Source organism: Lemur catta, chromosome 18 (genome assembly GCF_020740605.2).
Source record: "Lemur catta isolate mLemCat1 chromosome 18, mLemCat1.pri, whole genome shotgun sequence".
Lineage (NCBI taxonomy): Eukaryota > Metazoa > Chordata > Mammalia > Primates > Lemuridae > Lemur > Lemur catta.
This window is the reverse complement of record NC_059145.1, coordinates 21,168,991-21,183,524: the sequence shown is the minus strand read 5'-3', so window position 1 is coordinate 21,183,524 and position 14,534 is coordinate 21,168,991. Positions and strand designations below refer to the sequence as shown.

At 40.9% G+C, this 14,534-nt stretch overlaps 1 protein-coding gene across 6 annotated transcripts in view; it reads right to left on the bottom strand.

Annotated features, from left to right (window-relative positions):
• The window catches only part of LOC123623006 (forkhead box protein P1), a 163,273-nt gene that overhangs the window by 79,878 nt on the left and 68,861 nt on the right, over positions 1–14,534 (bottom strand). For 4 of the 6 annotated variants that reach the window (XM_045529636.1, XM_045529635.1, XM_045529633.1 and 1 more), the window contains 4 exons: positions 13,565–13,702; positions 12,406–12,495; positions 6,819–6,972; positions 1,260–1,464 (listed from right to left, as the gene is read on the bottom strand). In XM_045529636.1, coding sequence (XP_045385592.1) covers positions 1,260–1,464; positions 6,819–6,972; positions 12,406–12,495; positions 13,565–13,684 — 569 coding nt within the window. In that variant the 5' untranslated portion in view covers positions 13,685–13,702. The remainder of the gene's footprint in view (positions 1–1,259; positions 1,465–6,818; positions 6,973–12,405; positions 12,496–13,564; positions 13,703–14,534) is intronic. The other 2 variants (XM_045529637.1, XM_045529634.1) reach the window with 1 other exon arrangement.

Genomic DNA, 14,534 nt, shown 5'->3' with positions numbered 1-14,534 from the left:
TTAAAACATACATATTATCCTCATCCTCAAACTATAACCACTCATAGTTTTTATACTTAAACATGATACATATAATGTATGTGTATGTGTGTGTATATATTCAGAAAATATTTTTCTGGCATAAAGATATACATCTAATAAAACCAGTGGGTTTCCTAATGCTCAATATTTTGAGAAATATATGAAATTGTATTTGTAACTGCTTAACTGAAATAAATAATTAAGTAATTTTTCACTGAGTCAGTTTTATTTAAAAACAAAATACAGATTTTGCTTTTTCCTGATGGCAATGACATTTACTATCACATAGTACTTTTAAGATTTCTTTTCTTCTGTGCGTGGAAGCTCTGCATATGAAATTATATAGGGAACAGTTTAAAAATAGGAAACTGGAAAAAAAAGTTTTCAATTTTAGGAGCATTATATATTCTACTTTTGAAAGGCATTTCAACAGCAGTATTAATGCTTCTGGGTGCTAAGATATAATAACATGAACTAACAGCTTTATTTTCTTAGAACTCCATGCTAATATGACATATTCCAGATCTGTAAAACAACCTCAGTTTCAACTAACATTCACAGGAAGCTCACGGCAATTAAAAACTATAAAGCTTTAACCTCCAAATAGGAATACTGGAGACAATGCTACCATATAGCCCATGACCAGGAGAAAATGTGCTGTGTGTGTTTGTGTGTATATACGATAGACATCCCCCCACCCCACCCCCTTCCACCTCTCCATCCTTCAAACCTTCACTCCGTGTCTATGCAGAAAAGACCGTGTGCTTCGGGGACACAACCATGGAAAAGATGGGCTCCCAGCCTTCCAGGGGAACAGTGTAGAGTAACGTAAGTTCTATGTTTTCTCAAACCATAATTCAAAATTGCCCACAGCAGACTCTACTATTCCCTTAGAAGGCTCTTAGAGCCAAGGAATTCAGTTTGTACGGAGTGAGCACTTGGCAGAAGGAGCAGGCCCGGAAGCCTTGAAATCCAACCCATCCAATGAGAAACGACTAGACTCCTGCCCAGGTTCCTAAGCTGAGAGTAGATCTACATAAGTGCTAATTCCATGTTGAAAAGGTGAAAATAATTAGATGCTTCACACCCAAACCATACTGAATACATTCCTAAGTAATGATATGCACATTCAAGTCACATGGATCCATTCAAGGATCACCGAGACATAGCGAGACAGGGCCACCCACCCCTCCCATATTAAAGACAGTTTTGGACGCATCTCAGAGGCTTGTCCCTACCTTTCCCTTTTGGGAGTGTGGACTGAGAGCTGTCCATTGGTAGAGGCATGTGGGTTCATTATTAAGGAGGTCTTGGAAGGTGCAGAGGAAGAGACACATGTCGTGGTCAGATCCAAACTGCTGTGATTGTTGCCTGTGGTTTCTTCTGCAGTGTGAGCACTTGTCACTTCTTTCCAGAGCTGCTGCAGTTCTGTTGGAATCATGCCTGAAACAAACAAATTGGATAATTAAATCAATTAACAGCTAATTCCGTCCTCTTCAAACAGTAATTAAATCAAAGAGTCAGTAAACAAAGCCTAGTGTTACGGGGGTTTTTTGGTGTGTGCAGTTCCCCCCACTCCCAACTAAGGCAAATATGGTAATAATAAGTGTGTCCCACTGAGCAACCCAGGTGAGGTGCCACCAACACACATAAAAAACACTCATGAAACGGATGCAAAACATGGTTACTCTGCAACAATGGTACACGCCTCTATCCATCCAAAATGTTGTTTCTCAATTTTTGAAAAAAAGTAGATAGATGTTCCCTTATTTTTAGACACAAAGAAGGGCTCAAAATAAATTTGTTCAACTATACTATTATGACAACACGAAACACAAAATGAATAATTTTTGTGCTTAAGTCTTAAATGATGACAAATAGCTTTGTTATTAAATATAGTTTTTATTAATCACTTTTAGACATAAATTATGAATTCATATCGTCTTCCTGAAATGCTTTTCAACTTTTAACAGTCAAATTGATTATACTATGATTATTTCATTAACACACCTATCTTCCTCATTAATTTTGGTTTCTAGTACCACATGCTTAATTGATGGATGTGTCTACTGAAAAAGTGTATAACTTTTTATACAAGTAACACTATTATTACTGTCATTTCTTAGATCAATGGTAATGAACCATTGCAGAATAAAATGAAAATGTAAAATAAACTTGGAGGAATAAAGTTCTCTTGTTTTTTAGGGGGTCAAAATGGACATGGGTTTTAAGGAGTAAGCCACAACCTGTATTTTCCTCCAAGAAGAGATACAATCCCTATGTCAATCTCACTGCTGTTGGGCATACCTCTACAGCCAGGGATTTCCAAATCCCACCTCAATACATATTCTAGCACATATACGAACAGAAGAAAAATAATCTGAATGGCAACTAACAACAACAAACAGCAGCAGCTTCCTTTGAAAGAACATTGAGAAGAAATCATAAACCCTTATGTACATAAGGTAATTCTGCATTAGAATCGGATGTCTGGATTGCAGTTCATTGTTTCAATCAACTGTAACACAGCTATCCTAGAAAGCCTGCCATTTTCTGACTATATAGCAGCAGCCGAAACAGGCATGTTTCTTACCAAACCTAAGGTATTGAATTAAAAAAGAAGGCTGTGTGCATTATATTCATTTGAAACACATAATAAAAAATGCCAAGGTCTAAATTTAATTTATTTTTGTCATTTAGAATACAATGGATAGATAATCATCTCAACGTGATCAGCCAAACATCTTTACTTTGCTAAACTGTTAAAGATTTTAATTATGCTAGCATTGGAGAGCACTGGTCTAATGAGGCGATGGACTCCAGAGAATCCGAGTGGTTAAGAACTGTGAAATGAGTCTGATAGGATTTTTTTATATTCACCGTGGATCGTTTGCATATCAAAGAGGAGTAAATTATTGCACAGCAGACCAATAACCTTCCCCGCCTCTCTGAGAAGAGCGTTAACAAAAACAGTTGGTCTCTCCTAACGGTTCTCCACGAAAATGTTCAAATGCTCAAGTATTTGCAATTAATATATATTATAAAGGAGGCTTCAAATGATACATTAAGTGGTCAGATAGTCCTAGAACGCACCCTCGACAGACAAGTAGGTTTTCTTCTACCTTCATAAAAATCAAATGCCAATTATATTTTGATGGATTTTGTCCCAAATGAGCATTTAGTTATTAGGCATATTCAATTATTACTTGTCCCCTGAAATTAAACCTCAGAGGCAAATTAAACAAAGGGAAAAGGTCACTACACAATCCCGTGTCCGGTTTTGCTGCATCTGGGCTGTTATTTTCCAACACCTTTGGAAGTGGCAGGTGGGACGGGCTTGCAGCGGGCAGGCTTGCCACTGTTGTCTGCACACCAACAATTACCTGTGAATGTGGCTGACCCTCAGCCCACTGTTTACTCAATTGAGACAATAGTGAATGGGATTGTCTGCTGATGATAGCATATTGATATAAAACCCCACAAGTCAACACCTATTTTTATGTTCTAGGGAGTAAACACATGAAAAGAACAAGCCGCCTGTTTTTCAACTCAAACTAATTGATTTCTGGGTCAGTCACATAGGAGGTGGGAAGACTAGAAGAACAGGGTTCTAACAACTGTGTTAACACTTTCCCTCCAAGAAAAGCAGAACTTTGAAGCTGTTTTAAAAGATCTTTATCCAGCAAATAAAGACAAAGACACATGTTGTTCACCACTTGTTATACCTACAGAGCACATCAATGTTACCCTACTCTCCTTTCATTGCAGTGGGCTGGCAAATCAGTCGCATCATCCATAGGGAGAAAACGGTAAATAAAATAGTAACTCATTAAGTGACAACAGCAGTACTTCTGGGTCAAGCTGTAATGTGATAATTACATTTAAGAATGTTTTCATCAGACTTAACAGAGAGGCAGTCACATCACTCTCCTCCATCAATGCTGTACCTTGTTCAATGAATATTATCTACCAAAGGGTGCTGTTATGTGACAGCCAAGATCTCATGATAGAATTAAAACAGATAACTGGTAAGCTAGTCACTCACCAGATGAAATGGATATCAAAGAAAGGATGCATTTCTTCCAAAATGGCAGAATAAGAATAATAGTAACAAGTTATACAAATCCATTTGCAGGTACATAACCAAGCATGTAATTTTCTCCTACCTAGAGTTTACATTTTAAAAATTAAAAGGTCAGAATGATACTGAAAGAATAATTCTATATGAAATTACTATTGCTAGGGAGGATCAGATGATTAAAGAGACCAAGGTGAAGAACGGATATGCTAATTGTGTAAAACAGAGAGAAAACCCTACAATAGCCTTAAAAACAAAAAACACCCCTCTGTTTCATAATATAAAACCTTCAGAAAAAAAGGCCTTCAAAATAGTAACTATTCCTACACTTTGACATTTACATACATGCTTAAGGTTAACTTAGCAAGGCCATGGACAGACATGTAAAAGAATCCTGGTGATTTTATTATGAAGTGGGTATTACCAGCATTGTTAACAGATAACCTCTGTGTCTTGCAACGGTTTCTTTTTCCAGGACAACTGGCCCCTTCATTATAGAAGAAAATGCAGGCACAGGTTTAAAAAATGTATGTTGTGGGGACAGTTGACAGATTACTGTTCATGGAACTCAATTTTACAACCCCAGGTATCACTGGCTCAAAGACAAACAGAGTTGATCAACCTTTTTTTGTCCTTGTACATCCATACCCAGGTGACCATGTTCAAGCAACCAGAAAGTTGATTTAAACCTCATAATGACATCAGTGTTAAGCCATCATCTCTCTGATAAAAAAAAATTGTGTTGTAGTCCAACATGACTGAATTCTCAAGTCACTTTGGGTGAGAGGGTGGGGGAGACAAAACCAACCTCCTGATTCATGAGAGATGGACATGACACTGGTAAGTTCACTTTACTGCAAGAACCTGACTCCACAAATATTTATATTTACATTTATGCCATCTTGGGCATACACACACAAGCACCCCTTCGATTTTAAATATGCTTCTTCCTAATGTTGCAGGGGCTAATAGTTATAGCAGACTGCTAAACCTATCAATCAATGCCACGACTAGTGAATTACCTACCAGTGTCTCTGATATGTTACTGCAGAGATTACACTTCATGCATCACCACATTCATTTCTTTCACATTACACATGAGCTTGTCTTGTCACTGCCCAATTGCCCTCTTTTGGACAGCTTAACTGATGTACTATAACAATGAACCTTAGTGAGCAAACTTAATAGTATAGGAGCGGTGGGAAAAGATGAGAGAGGTTGGCGCTTGAGTCCGATAGGTGTGTCAGAATAGCCTGCCATGTTTCCAACAATAAACCCGAAGGTGTAATTAATGTACGCTATAACATTTTGCAAGCACAAAAAGGCACTTGCAGACACGTATAGCCTTTCTTTTCCCCTTGTGTTGCTCAGTTGCTCAAGTCTCCTTTTGATAGCAATGGAGATGCTGGGTAGGTGTCAAGCAGTTGAGCAGTCATGGCAGAAAAGGGTGGAGGGGCAAGAGAGAAGTTGAAGGAGGAAAGAGCCCTGGTCTCCATGTTAAAAACAAAAATGAAGAACAAAAGCAAACCTCATAAGGGGCAGAAGCTGGGTGTGGTTGACTTGAGAGAGAAGATTCAAATGCAGACATGCCTCCCTGACTTCTCTTGACACCAACAGTTGCTAAACAAATGACCATGCCTTAAGCAACAGGAAGGAGGTTCCACATTTTGAACCTTCTTCAGAAGGTCACTGAATCCAAGACACCAACGGCTCTAGCTACTAACCTTTAAGGCACACACACACACATCCAGATCTCCTAGAGCTGAACAGACCGCTGGCCTCGAGGGAACTGAAATCTGCTCTGCTATGTATGGGACGGGGGACTGGATTTCAAAACACCGGTATGGCATTTCCTTCTTCCTTTCCTCCCTCCCTCCTTCTCAGTTCTGAATAATCCATCTTCTTTCACATTACACACGTGAAAGTCAGAGTTCCTTAAACCAAGAAGATGGCCTAAAAACACCGAGAGTTCCCATTTGTTTCAGATGACCAACACCCCTGGGATCAAAAGTCAGTGGCTTGTCAAAAGAAATACACTAAATCCATGAACTCTTGTTATTTTTCAAGGAATCCCAGCTTTTGAAGAACTGGAGATGGAAATGGTACCTGTTCGGAGACGTGTAGAATTAAACTTGCTCAAAAATCAGATGAATGCAAAAAGAGAAAGAAAATAAAGAAAGGACCAAACAAAAAACACCTTTGGTTTTTGTAACAGAAAGAGATTGATTTTAATCATTTACAGAAAAATAAACTTTAATTTGTCCCTAGGTATTTTAAAAAATGGCATTTATAAAGCATTACTAAGATTTAAAATAGGACAAGTTACAGGATATAAAATGTGTCTTAAAATCACTTAACAAAAGCCTTCAAGAAAATTCCTTTGTGGTTCCAAACCGCAACACTAGAAGAGTCCATTAAAATACTCTAAGTGCAAAGTAGCAGTGCGTTCCCTCACTCCAAGAACGTGCAACCGTAGGATCGCTCGGCTACTGCTAAGGCTTCGGACCACCCTAAGACTTCATTTTGGCATCAACAAGCATTTTGGCTTCTCCAAGGGCCCATCAGTAGCTCACTCAGCTTTTTAAAAGAAGTTTCCACGCACATGTTTTAGATGGACAATGTCCTTCATGATAAGCTGGAATATACCGAGAGCCAGCCAGCCCACCACCTACACCCAAAGCCTTAACAGAGCTGTGCCTTCGGTATAATCAACACATACCTTGAGCAAGAGGTTGAAGGGGAAGGGCAGGCTGCCCGGGCTGAATTGTCAGAAGGCCTTGGCGCTGCAAAGACAGGAGGTGCTGCTGCTGTAACTGCTGCATCTGTAAAAGCTGCTGCTGAAAAGCCAACTGCTGGGTAGCCACCTGCTGTTGCTGTAAGAAATCAGGAAGAAAAAAAAAAAAAAATGAGATGGCCACTTCCCAAGGAAGGTTAAAAGTATGGATGCTTCAAAACTCACCGTCATCATCCAATGCTGAGAGCAGTCACTAGAGCTCAGCGGAGGGTTCAATGTCAAGGTTTAAGAGGGACAGAACACACCACCTCTGAAGAGGGGTGGGGGTGAGTGTGTTACCTTCCCACTGCCTGCTCCCACAGAAAAATAATTTGTCAATCAAGCCAGCTGTCCCTACAGTTTGAAAAGCCCCAGTTCTGTAGTGAAGGGATGAACTTTCACACTTTGAATTTTTTTTTTTTTTATTATTCACATCTAGAAAGAGGACGGCACGGCTCTAGTCTGAAGGGATTTGAACCCTGAACCTTTGAGGTGTAAGAGAACAAGCTGCCTCCCTCCCCGCCTGCAACGGCAGAAGCTTTTAACTACTCTGTTTATCACTTTTGACATAAATAAATGAGGAAAAATCAGACCTTTGAAGAAGAAAAACTTCATCTAATATTGTTAATTAGCCATGACAAACGATGAAATAACACTGTAAATCTTTCATAGAAACAGCCACTAGATTTTAATTACACACATTCATAATTTAGCAAACAACATCGTACTCGACTGAGGGTTTAACACCGAACGGCAGTCTGAGCTTCAGATGCCTTCACTTGGCTTTGGCCTCAGAAACTCCGAGGTCTGGTGCCTTGTCCCGCCTTCCCCCACCTGCTTTGTTCTTGGAAAGAAGGGGCTTTGCGATATGATAAATATCTTTCTGTTGATTGGACAATGACAGGGGGAAAACTTTTGTTGTGTAAAACATCAATACATCATTCCTGTGTTTAGCAGGCCTTGCTCCAGCCAAAAAAATTAATGTAGATTTCCTCAGTAATTATCTGAGTGATAGAAAGATAATACAGTGCAGTAGTACAATAAATAGAAGGAAATTGTCTAATATCCTTAATCTGCTAGGAATCATATCGAGGTGGAGGTCTTAGCCACGTTATGGCTAACAATTATAAAAGGAAAATTAACCCTTCCCAAACTGCAGCCCAAAAAGGAAAAAAAGGTTCTTCAGGAAAAGAACAAGATTAGTTTTCTTAACTCTGGGTATTAGTCAAAAGATCAGAGAGACTTTTGCAACTAAAAGGACCATCCAATCCTTTCAGAGCTTGCATGTTCTGGTTAATAACTAAGCTTTACAAACAACTGCATTCACTTAACCTAACACATGACCTTGATCTGATACATCCATAAAATGGTATGTATATCAAGACCTTCTGATGCAAAGTTCAAAGGAAGAGAAAAATGGTGGTTTCCTTTCGGTCTCCATGTAGTTTATTTTACAGTAAAAACCATCATTCTCATATTAGCAACCAATTTCAGACTTACTACCATGCCACTGAGAAAGTTAATTGAGTTTCACTCCAAAAAACAAATTCTATACCACTAACAACAAAAATTTAAATAAATTTAAATGAAAAGCCAGTGTTTTCATTTTAAGAACAGCATGCATAAAATGATCCAATTGTTTTCACCCCTTCCCAAGTTATCGCATTAATGTAAAACCCAATGATAGTTATATTCATGTCAAAATGATTTTTTCACTTCTTCAACAGATATTAACTCACGACATTAAAAAAAAGTGAAGGAAGAGAAAAAACAACATCGACACAGTAAAAGATCAGGGAATTAGCTCTTCTGAGTAGAATATAATGGGGGGGGTCGGCTGAAGGTAGGAGAGGGTGTTTCCTGTCTTACTGTAAATGAAATGTTTAAAAATTTCTGTATTTATCTAAAATGACTGATGCCTCTTCTGTTGTCTCTGCGGCCATCCCTAGGAAAAGCTCATGAAAGCTGTCCACGTTTGAAAAGCCAGGATATAAAAGTATACAAGGCCCATTGTCCAAAGAAAGAATTTAAAAGCAACACTGGTTGCCAAACTGTGCTCCCCACCCAGTTACCAAACACAGGATACGAGTCCGTTTGTTTACTTCTCACAATTGAATGCATACAAAAAAGGTCTCCGTGCAGTCCCCTCGACAGGTCAGTAGTCAGTGTTAAAATGCTAAAATGCCCTGATAAACCCTGCATTTTGGATCCCCTCCCTAGAGCTGCAGTCAAAGGTCTGTTTTCCTTTCTTCGGCTACTCCCTACTGCCTAACATAAACTGTCATAACTGCCCGGGACAAACGGCCCTTTTAAAACAATCAACTTAGCCTACCTCACCCGCACAGGATGGGATCTTTTTTTTGTAGCTTGATTTAAAAATGAATTCTGCCCTCTATTTTCCACATCATTTCTGTCAAAGATTAAATGATCAGTCACTTCAACAGCTGCATGGGGCTACATCTCCCTCTCCCCACCTAATAGCATCTATCTTCCAAGGAAGGTCTTAGGTCTCCAACCTAATGTGCAGCCAAACTTTCCCAGGGAAACATCTCCAGGCAACTTTAGAGGGGAGAAAAAAGAGCAAAGGTACACTCTTCTAGCCAAACAGCAAGAGTCCCACTGCAGAGGTAATCAAAAAAGGGGAAAAAAAGGAGGAGGCGGCGAACCTGATGATACAAAATTATGAGCCACTAATGACTAGGGATTCAGTAAATTAACATACTTGTTCCATCTGTCAACATCCAAGTTCAAACCTTGTTAAAATCATAACCACCAGTCCACATCATGAAATTGCTACCATGTGACTCTATTTCATTTTAGCACAAAAGGACCACCACCTGCATGGTAATTTCAGGAGACCAGCCCCTTATCTCAGGAAAATAAGGATCTCCTAACTACTGTCACAACAGGTCTTGGCCAAATCTACTGGAACATGAACACACAGGGAAATCCAAGGCGACCTGTCCATTGCTCTGCCTACCTCCATTCACGGCAGCGTATCTCCTGGGTCACCTTTGCCTGCGAAATAGATGACAAAGCACAGACCACAGCAAACCCAGCGTCCTGGAGATGCTAAAATGCCACTACAATATCTCATGTTCTCTTTCAGACGCAAAGTATTCTCTTTTCACCCCTCCTCCCTTCCCAAACTCAGGCACCACCATCACCTTTGTGCTCTGAGATGCGCCCCTCTCTGACAACAGCAATTTGGGAGAGGTAACTTTTATCCTTCTTTCTGCTGTGTAACTTTCCCCTTCACATTTCTTTATCTGCCCTCTGAGCTCGTCTGAACTTTCATGTTCTCCCAGCATGCAGACGTGCATTCCAAACTATGTCTAACAGACCAAATAAGAGGTTAATAAGAAGTGGCAACAGAAAGGAAAAACACAATCCCTGGTAACTGATAAGAATGACAGTGGCAGCCCTTTTTTGTTTGTCTTCAAATATAGAGTTAAAGATCTTTAAAAAACTAAATTTTGATGCCTTTGAAAAGAAAGAAGCACAAAATAACAACAGGGGGTTATTGCCTGCAAGCCACAGGGGAGAAACTCCATAATTCTTATTCTCCCTTTTGAAGGCTGTTAGAAATCTGATTCAAAAAAGCAACAGCAGAAGGGGAAACCTCTTGAGGCTGTAACCATTTCCTGTGATCATGCATAATGTGCTTCAAAAGTGGGTTTTTACCAATTCTGTTGATCAATTGCACCTCCTTCATACCCCTTCTTTTTTCTGCTGTGTTTACATCTGATGTGACTCAATGACAAGCACTGTCTGAGACTGTGAAACAGGCCTGTCATGTTGATTTATGGGCGCATCAAACCACAACTTGTCCAAACTGAAGCTCGCAGTTCATTAATTAGAGAGTTGTGACTTTGAAGTCAGCTTTCAGACTGTGGTTTTTAACATTTGGCTTAATTTATATGCTCTTGAATGTGGATCTCTAAGGAAAAAACTGAAATTCCCTTCTTGTCTTTGAACTTCTTTTGACCGCACAATAATCATTTCTTTGTCCAGAGTGATGCCTGCAATCCCAGAGTCATTAACGCGCATTGAACTGCCACTGATGAGTAAGCCCTGCTGAATTAGAAAAACAGCCAGCAAAACAAAGCTGAGAGCCTTCTGCACAGTGATATCTCACAATTACATGCCTTCCCTCCCTGTGCCATTTCCATTTTAATTACTGTTAGTCCTTTAGATTTACATTTTAGACACTTTTTAATCTGTTCCCTTTTTTATTATAGCAGCACCCGGTAGTGCACCACTGTACTTAAGGTTGTGTCAGCATTTTCATTAAAACACCTCCTCCCCTTCACCCCAAAACTGCCCCTACTCTGCAGGGGTTTACATCCAGGCTGCTAAACAGGACCCCAGGGTGAAGGCTTTGCAGGGCATGGAAAATGTACCCAATTGGTGTCGAGGGAGGAGCCGGCAGAGGGAGAGTGCCTGGGTCATTCCCCCTGTGTGTGTGAAATCAGTGCTGCCTGGCACCCTCACTTACTTGAGGGACAGGGACGGGGACAGTCACCTGGTAAGACTCCCTTCGAAAGAATGAAAGTGGCCAACTGCTTAGGGCAGAGGAAGAAGGTGTGAAAGTGGACGGCACGCTGCTACAGAATTATAAACTGTCTCATCCCCAAAGAGAACACTTAAAACAAAAAGAATTTCAGTCCACTGTAAAAATATGAGGAAGGCAAGTTAAACTGGGGAACTCTGGAATGGGTAGAAAAATGTCATAATAATGTATATATGCACACGGATACTCCCACAACTGACTAAGCCTTGACCACACAGAACTGTACCGAAGGTGAAAGGGTGAGTCCCTAGACAGGCCTTACCATTTATGGGACTAACGCTGTCAACCCAACTGGGCGGTGTGGCCTAACGCAGTAACTTGTGGACACTACAAAGCACTGTGAGTACAGAAGCTATTGTCACACGCTATTTCTACCCCCCCAGGAAAACACAAATAATCCAAGCTGGAGTCCTCCTCTAACTTTATGTCCTGCTATCTGGTACATACATGCCTTTAGCAATCACAGTATGTATCACTTGCAGGAAGAAGTTAAACAAAGATGGGGAAGTTTAATCTTGTTCTAACTTTTTTGTTTGTTTCTCCAACCTCACAAGAAGTTATTCTTCCAATGGAAAAGGCCGTCATCACACACCCAAGCTCTCTAAGCTGGGGGGGGGGGATTAAGTGTGGGTCCAAGTAAAAGTTTACTGAAAGCACCTCACTTCCCTCCGCTATACCCTGGCACTCAGTTGCACCAGTTTGCAAAAGTAGCCCTGAAGGCTCTGCCCACGGTCCCTCGCACAGGTACACGTGCAGCGGTGTTATAAAATATGTGGCAGAAAGCAAATGGAACCCAGAAAAATCTGAGCGAAAACAGGACAATAACTCTCAGTCTGAAAGCTGAGAACCGATAGAGTCAGCTCAGTTGTGCAATCATTTAAAAGATGAATGACAGTTTAATAGCCACTAGATAGTCCTCTGGGATCTGTGGTTTGAAAGTAAAATATGTATTGTCGGTACCTCTTTAGGCTGTTTTCCAGCATGTTGTTGTTGTAAAAGTTGAAGCTGCAACTGTTCCTGTTGTTTTTTATAAAACTCTTGAAGCTGCTGCTACAAAGGAAAGAGAGGATGGTAAGTAACAGAGGGTAGCGCCAATCCACTGTCCCTTTTGGTGCCATACACAAACTGTGATTTGAAAAATAGCATCCTTTTATCTGTAATGGCCTGACCTTTAGTTTGAAACTCGACAATAAATTCAGTGCGCACTGACTATTCTTGGCATTATTGTTTGAAAAGTAATCTGCAAAATGAACTGATGAAAAACATACCATATTCTACACAAACTAATTAAAATAAGGCAAGGAATGACCTTTGATTGTACAACAAAGCCAGAATGCCCTTGCTGAGAGTCTGGTGAGTCTCCACTGCGTGCTTTCTCACTGATAGGGCCGGGCACTCTGGGGTAGTGTTCGGTGAGTGGATCACGGCGCTGGGAGCTTCCTCTGCATCCTCCTGTCTCCACCACCCCGGGCAGGAACTCCCACCACCCTAGGATCAAATCTCATCCATTTGGGTCTGGTGCCCATTAAGTCTAAATATTAGGTCCCCATGGCACAGTGACAGCCAGAAGTTCACTTCGGGATCAGTATACATATAAGAAGTAAAATCAACTCTGTGCCTTAAAATTAGCCAACACCAAAAAGCTTCTTCATGTTTTTTTTTTTAAAAAAAAAAATCCGTAAGCTTCTGAGTTGAAATGGGGACTTCAAGAGCTATCATATTTAAACCTGCTCCCAACGTGCTCCTCGTCTTGCTTTGATTCACACCATTTAGAAGCCTCTGGGCTTACCAAATAAAAGAGTGTAAAGCCACGTAAGCCTAAAAGATCTTATTTCTACCAAGTCCAATTACAGCCCTAATCTCGGTCCATCGGGTACTCTCCAGGCCCAAACCCTAGTCACTTTGGCAGGGCTCTTCTCTTCTGGGGATGCAAAAGCACATCGATTATTCAGGGACGGGTATGTGCCCTGCCCCACCCATCCTACCCTGCTCATCCTTCACTGGGCAAAGCAGCCACTCAGGTGGAGGGAGTTCTGAACGGAGTGCTGGGCCCTGGGTCTGTGGGAGGCTGGAGGAGGAGGAGGAGGAGGAGGAGGAGGAGGAGGAGGAAGACAATTACCTGTTGAAGCATGAGGGCCTGCTGCTGTTGGAGGAGAACCTGGAGCTGCTGAGGGCTCAGCACTTGTTGCTGGAGGATCTGCTGCATTTGCTGGGGAGTGATAACTTGAGGTGTCATCATAGCCACTGACACGGGAACCTAGAACGTTAATGAAGGATAAATAGGAAGCCAGGAAATTACCAGCACGCAGCCTCTCAGGTTCAGCGGCAGACTGCCATCAGCCTGCTTAAAGAACTGACCGATTTCCCACGCAAAACCTATCTATCCAGAGGGGATGCAGGCGATAAATCCTATTTCATCTATTACGCAGTTGATTTTAAATAAAGAAAAATAAAATAAAACCCTGCAGCACTGACAGCGGTTCAGGACGGACTTGCAAAGCAGACGAGGAGGAAGAACTTAAGGCCTAACTGGAGTTAGGACAGAACAGTTTCAATTTCTTACTAGGAATGCGTGTTTAGTCAAAATGAGTTGCAGGAAGTTAACCCGAACTTGAATTCTGTTTTAGGGAAGGCAGCATATGGGAGCCAATACCTTTGCAGCTGGAGCTAACATGTCCATGTCTTTGGTGGACAGTGATTTTAAGAACAATCAATGAATGCTTAGTCTTGTGGGTAACGGAACCTTGGACACACCTTCCGAACTTAAACACAGACCCTTCCTATGATGCCTTTTACCCTACCTTATTCACCCGGCATACAGATGTCTCAATTCTTTCATATTATGTGCAATACCATTAAAAGCCGCTTTCCATGACATTTCAGTGACAAACAGTTACAGTGATGAACTTGATAGCATTTCATATTTGCAACTGTTAACACGTTTCTGCACGGGCATCTCTGCAAGGAACCTGCACACTGTATCTGAAAGGATGATGTCTTGTTCAGATAAAACACTGACATTAAAATGACAGGCTGTCTTGGCCAAGGTTACACAAATTGTATTCAAGCGGATACCTAATGACAATGCT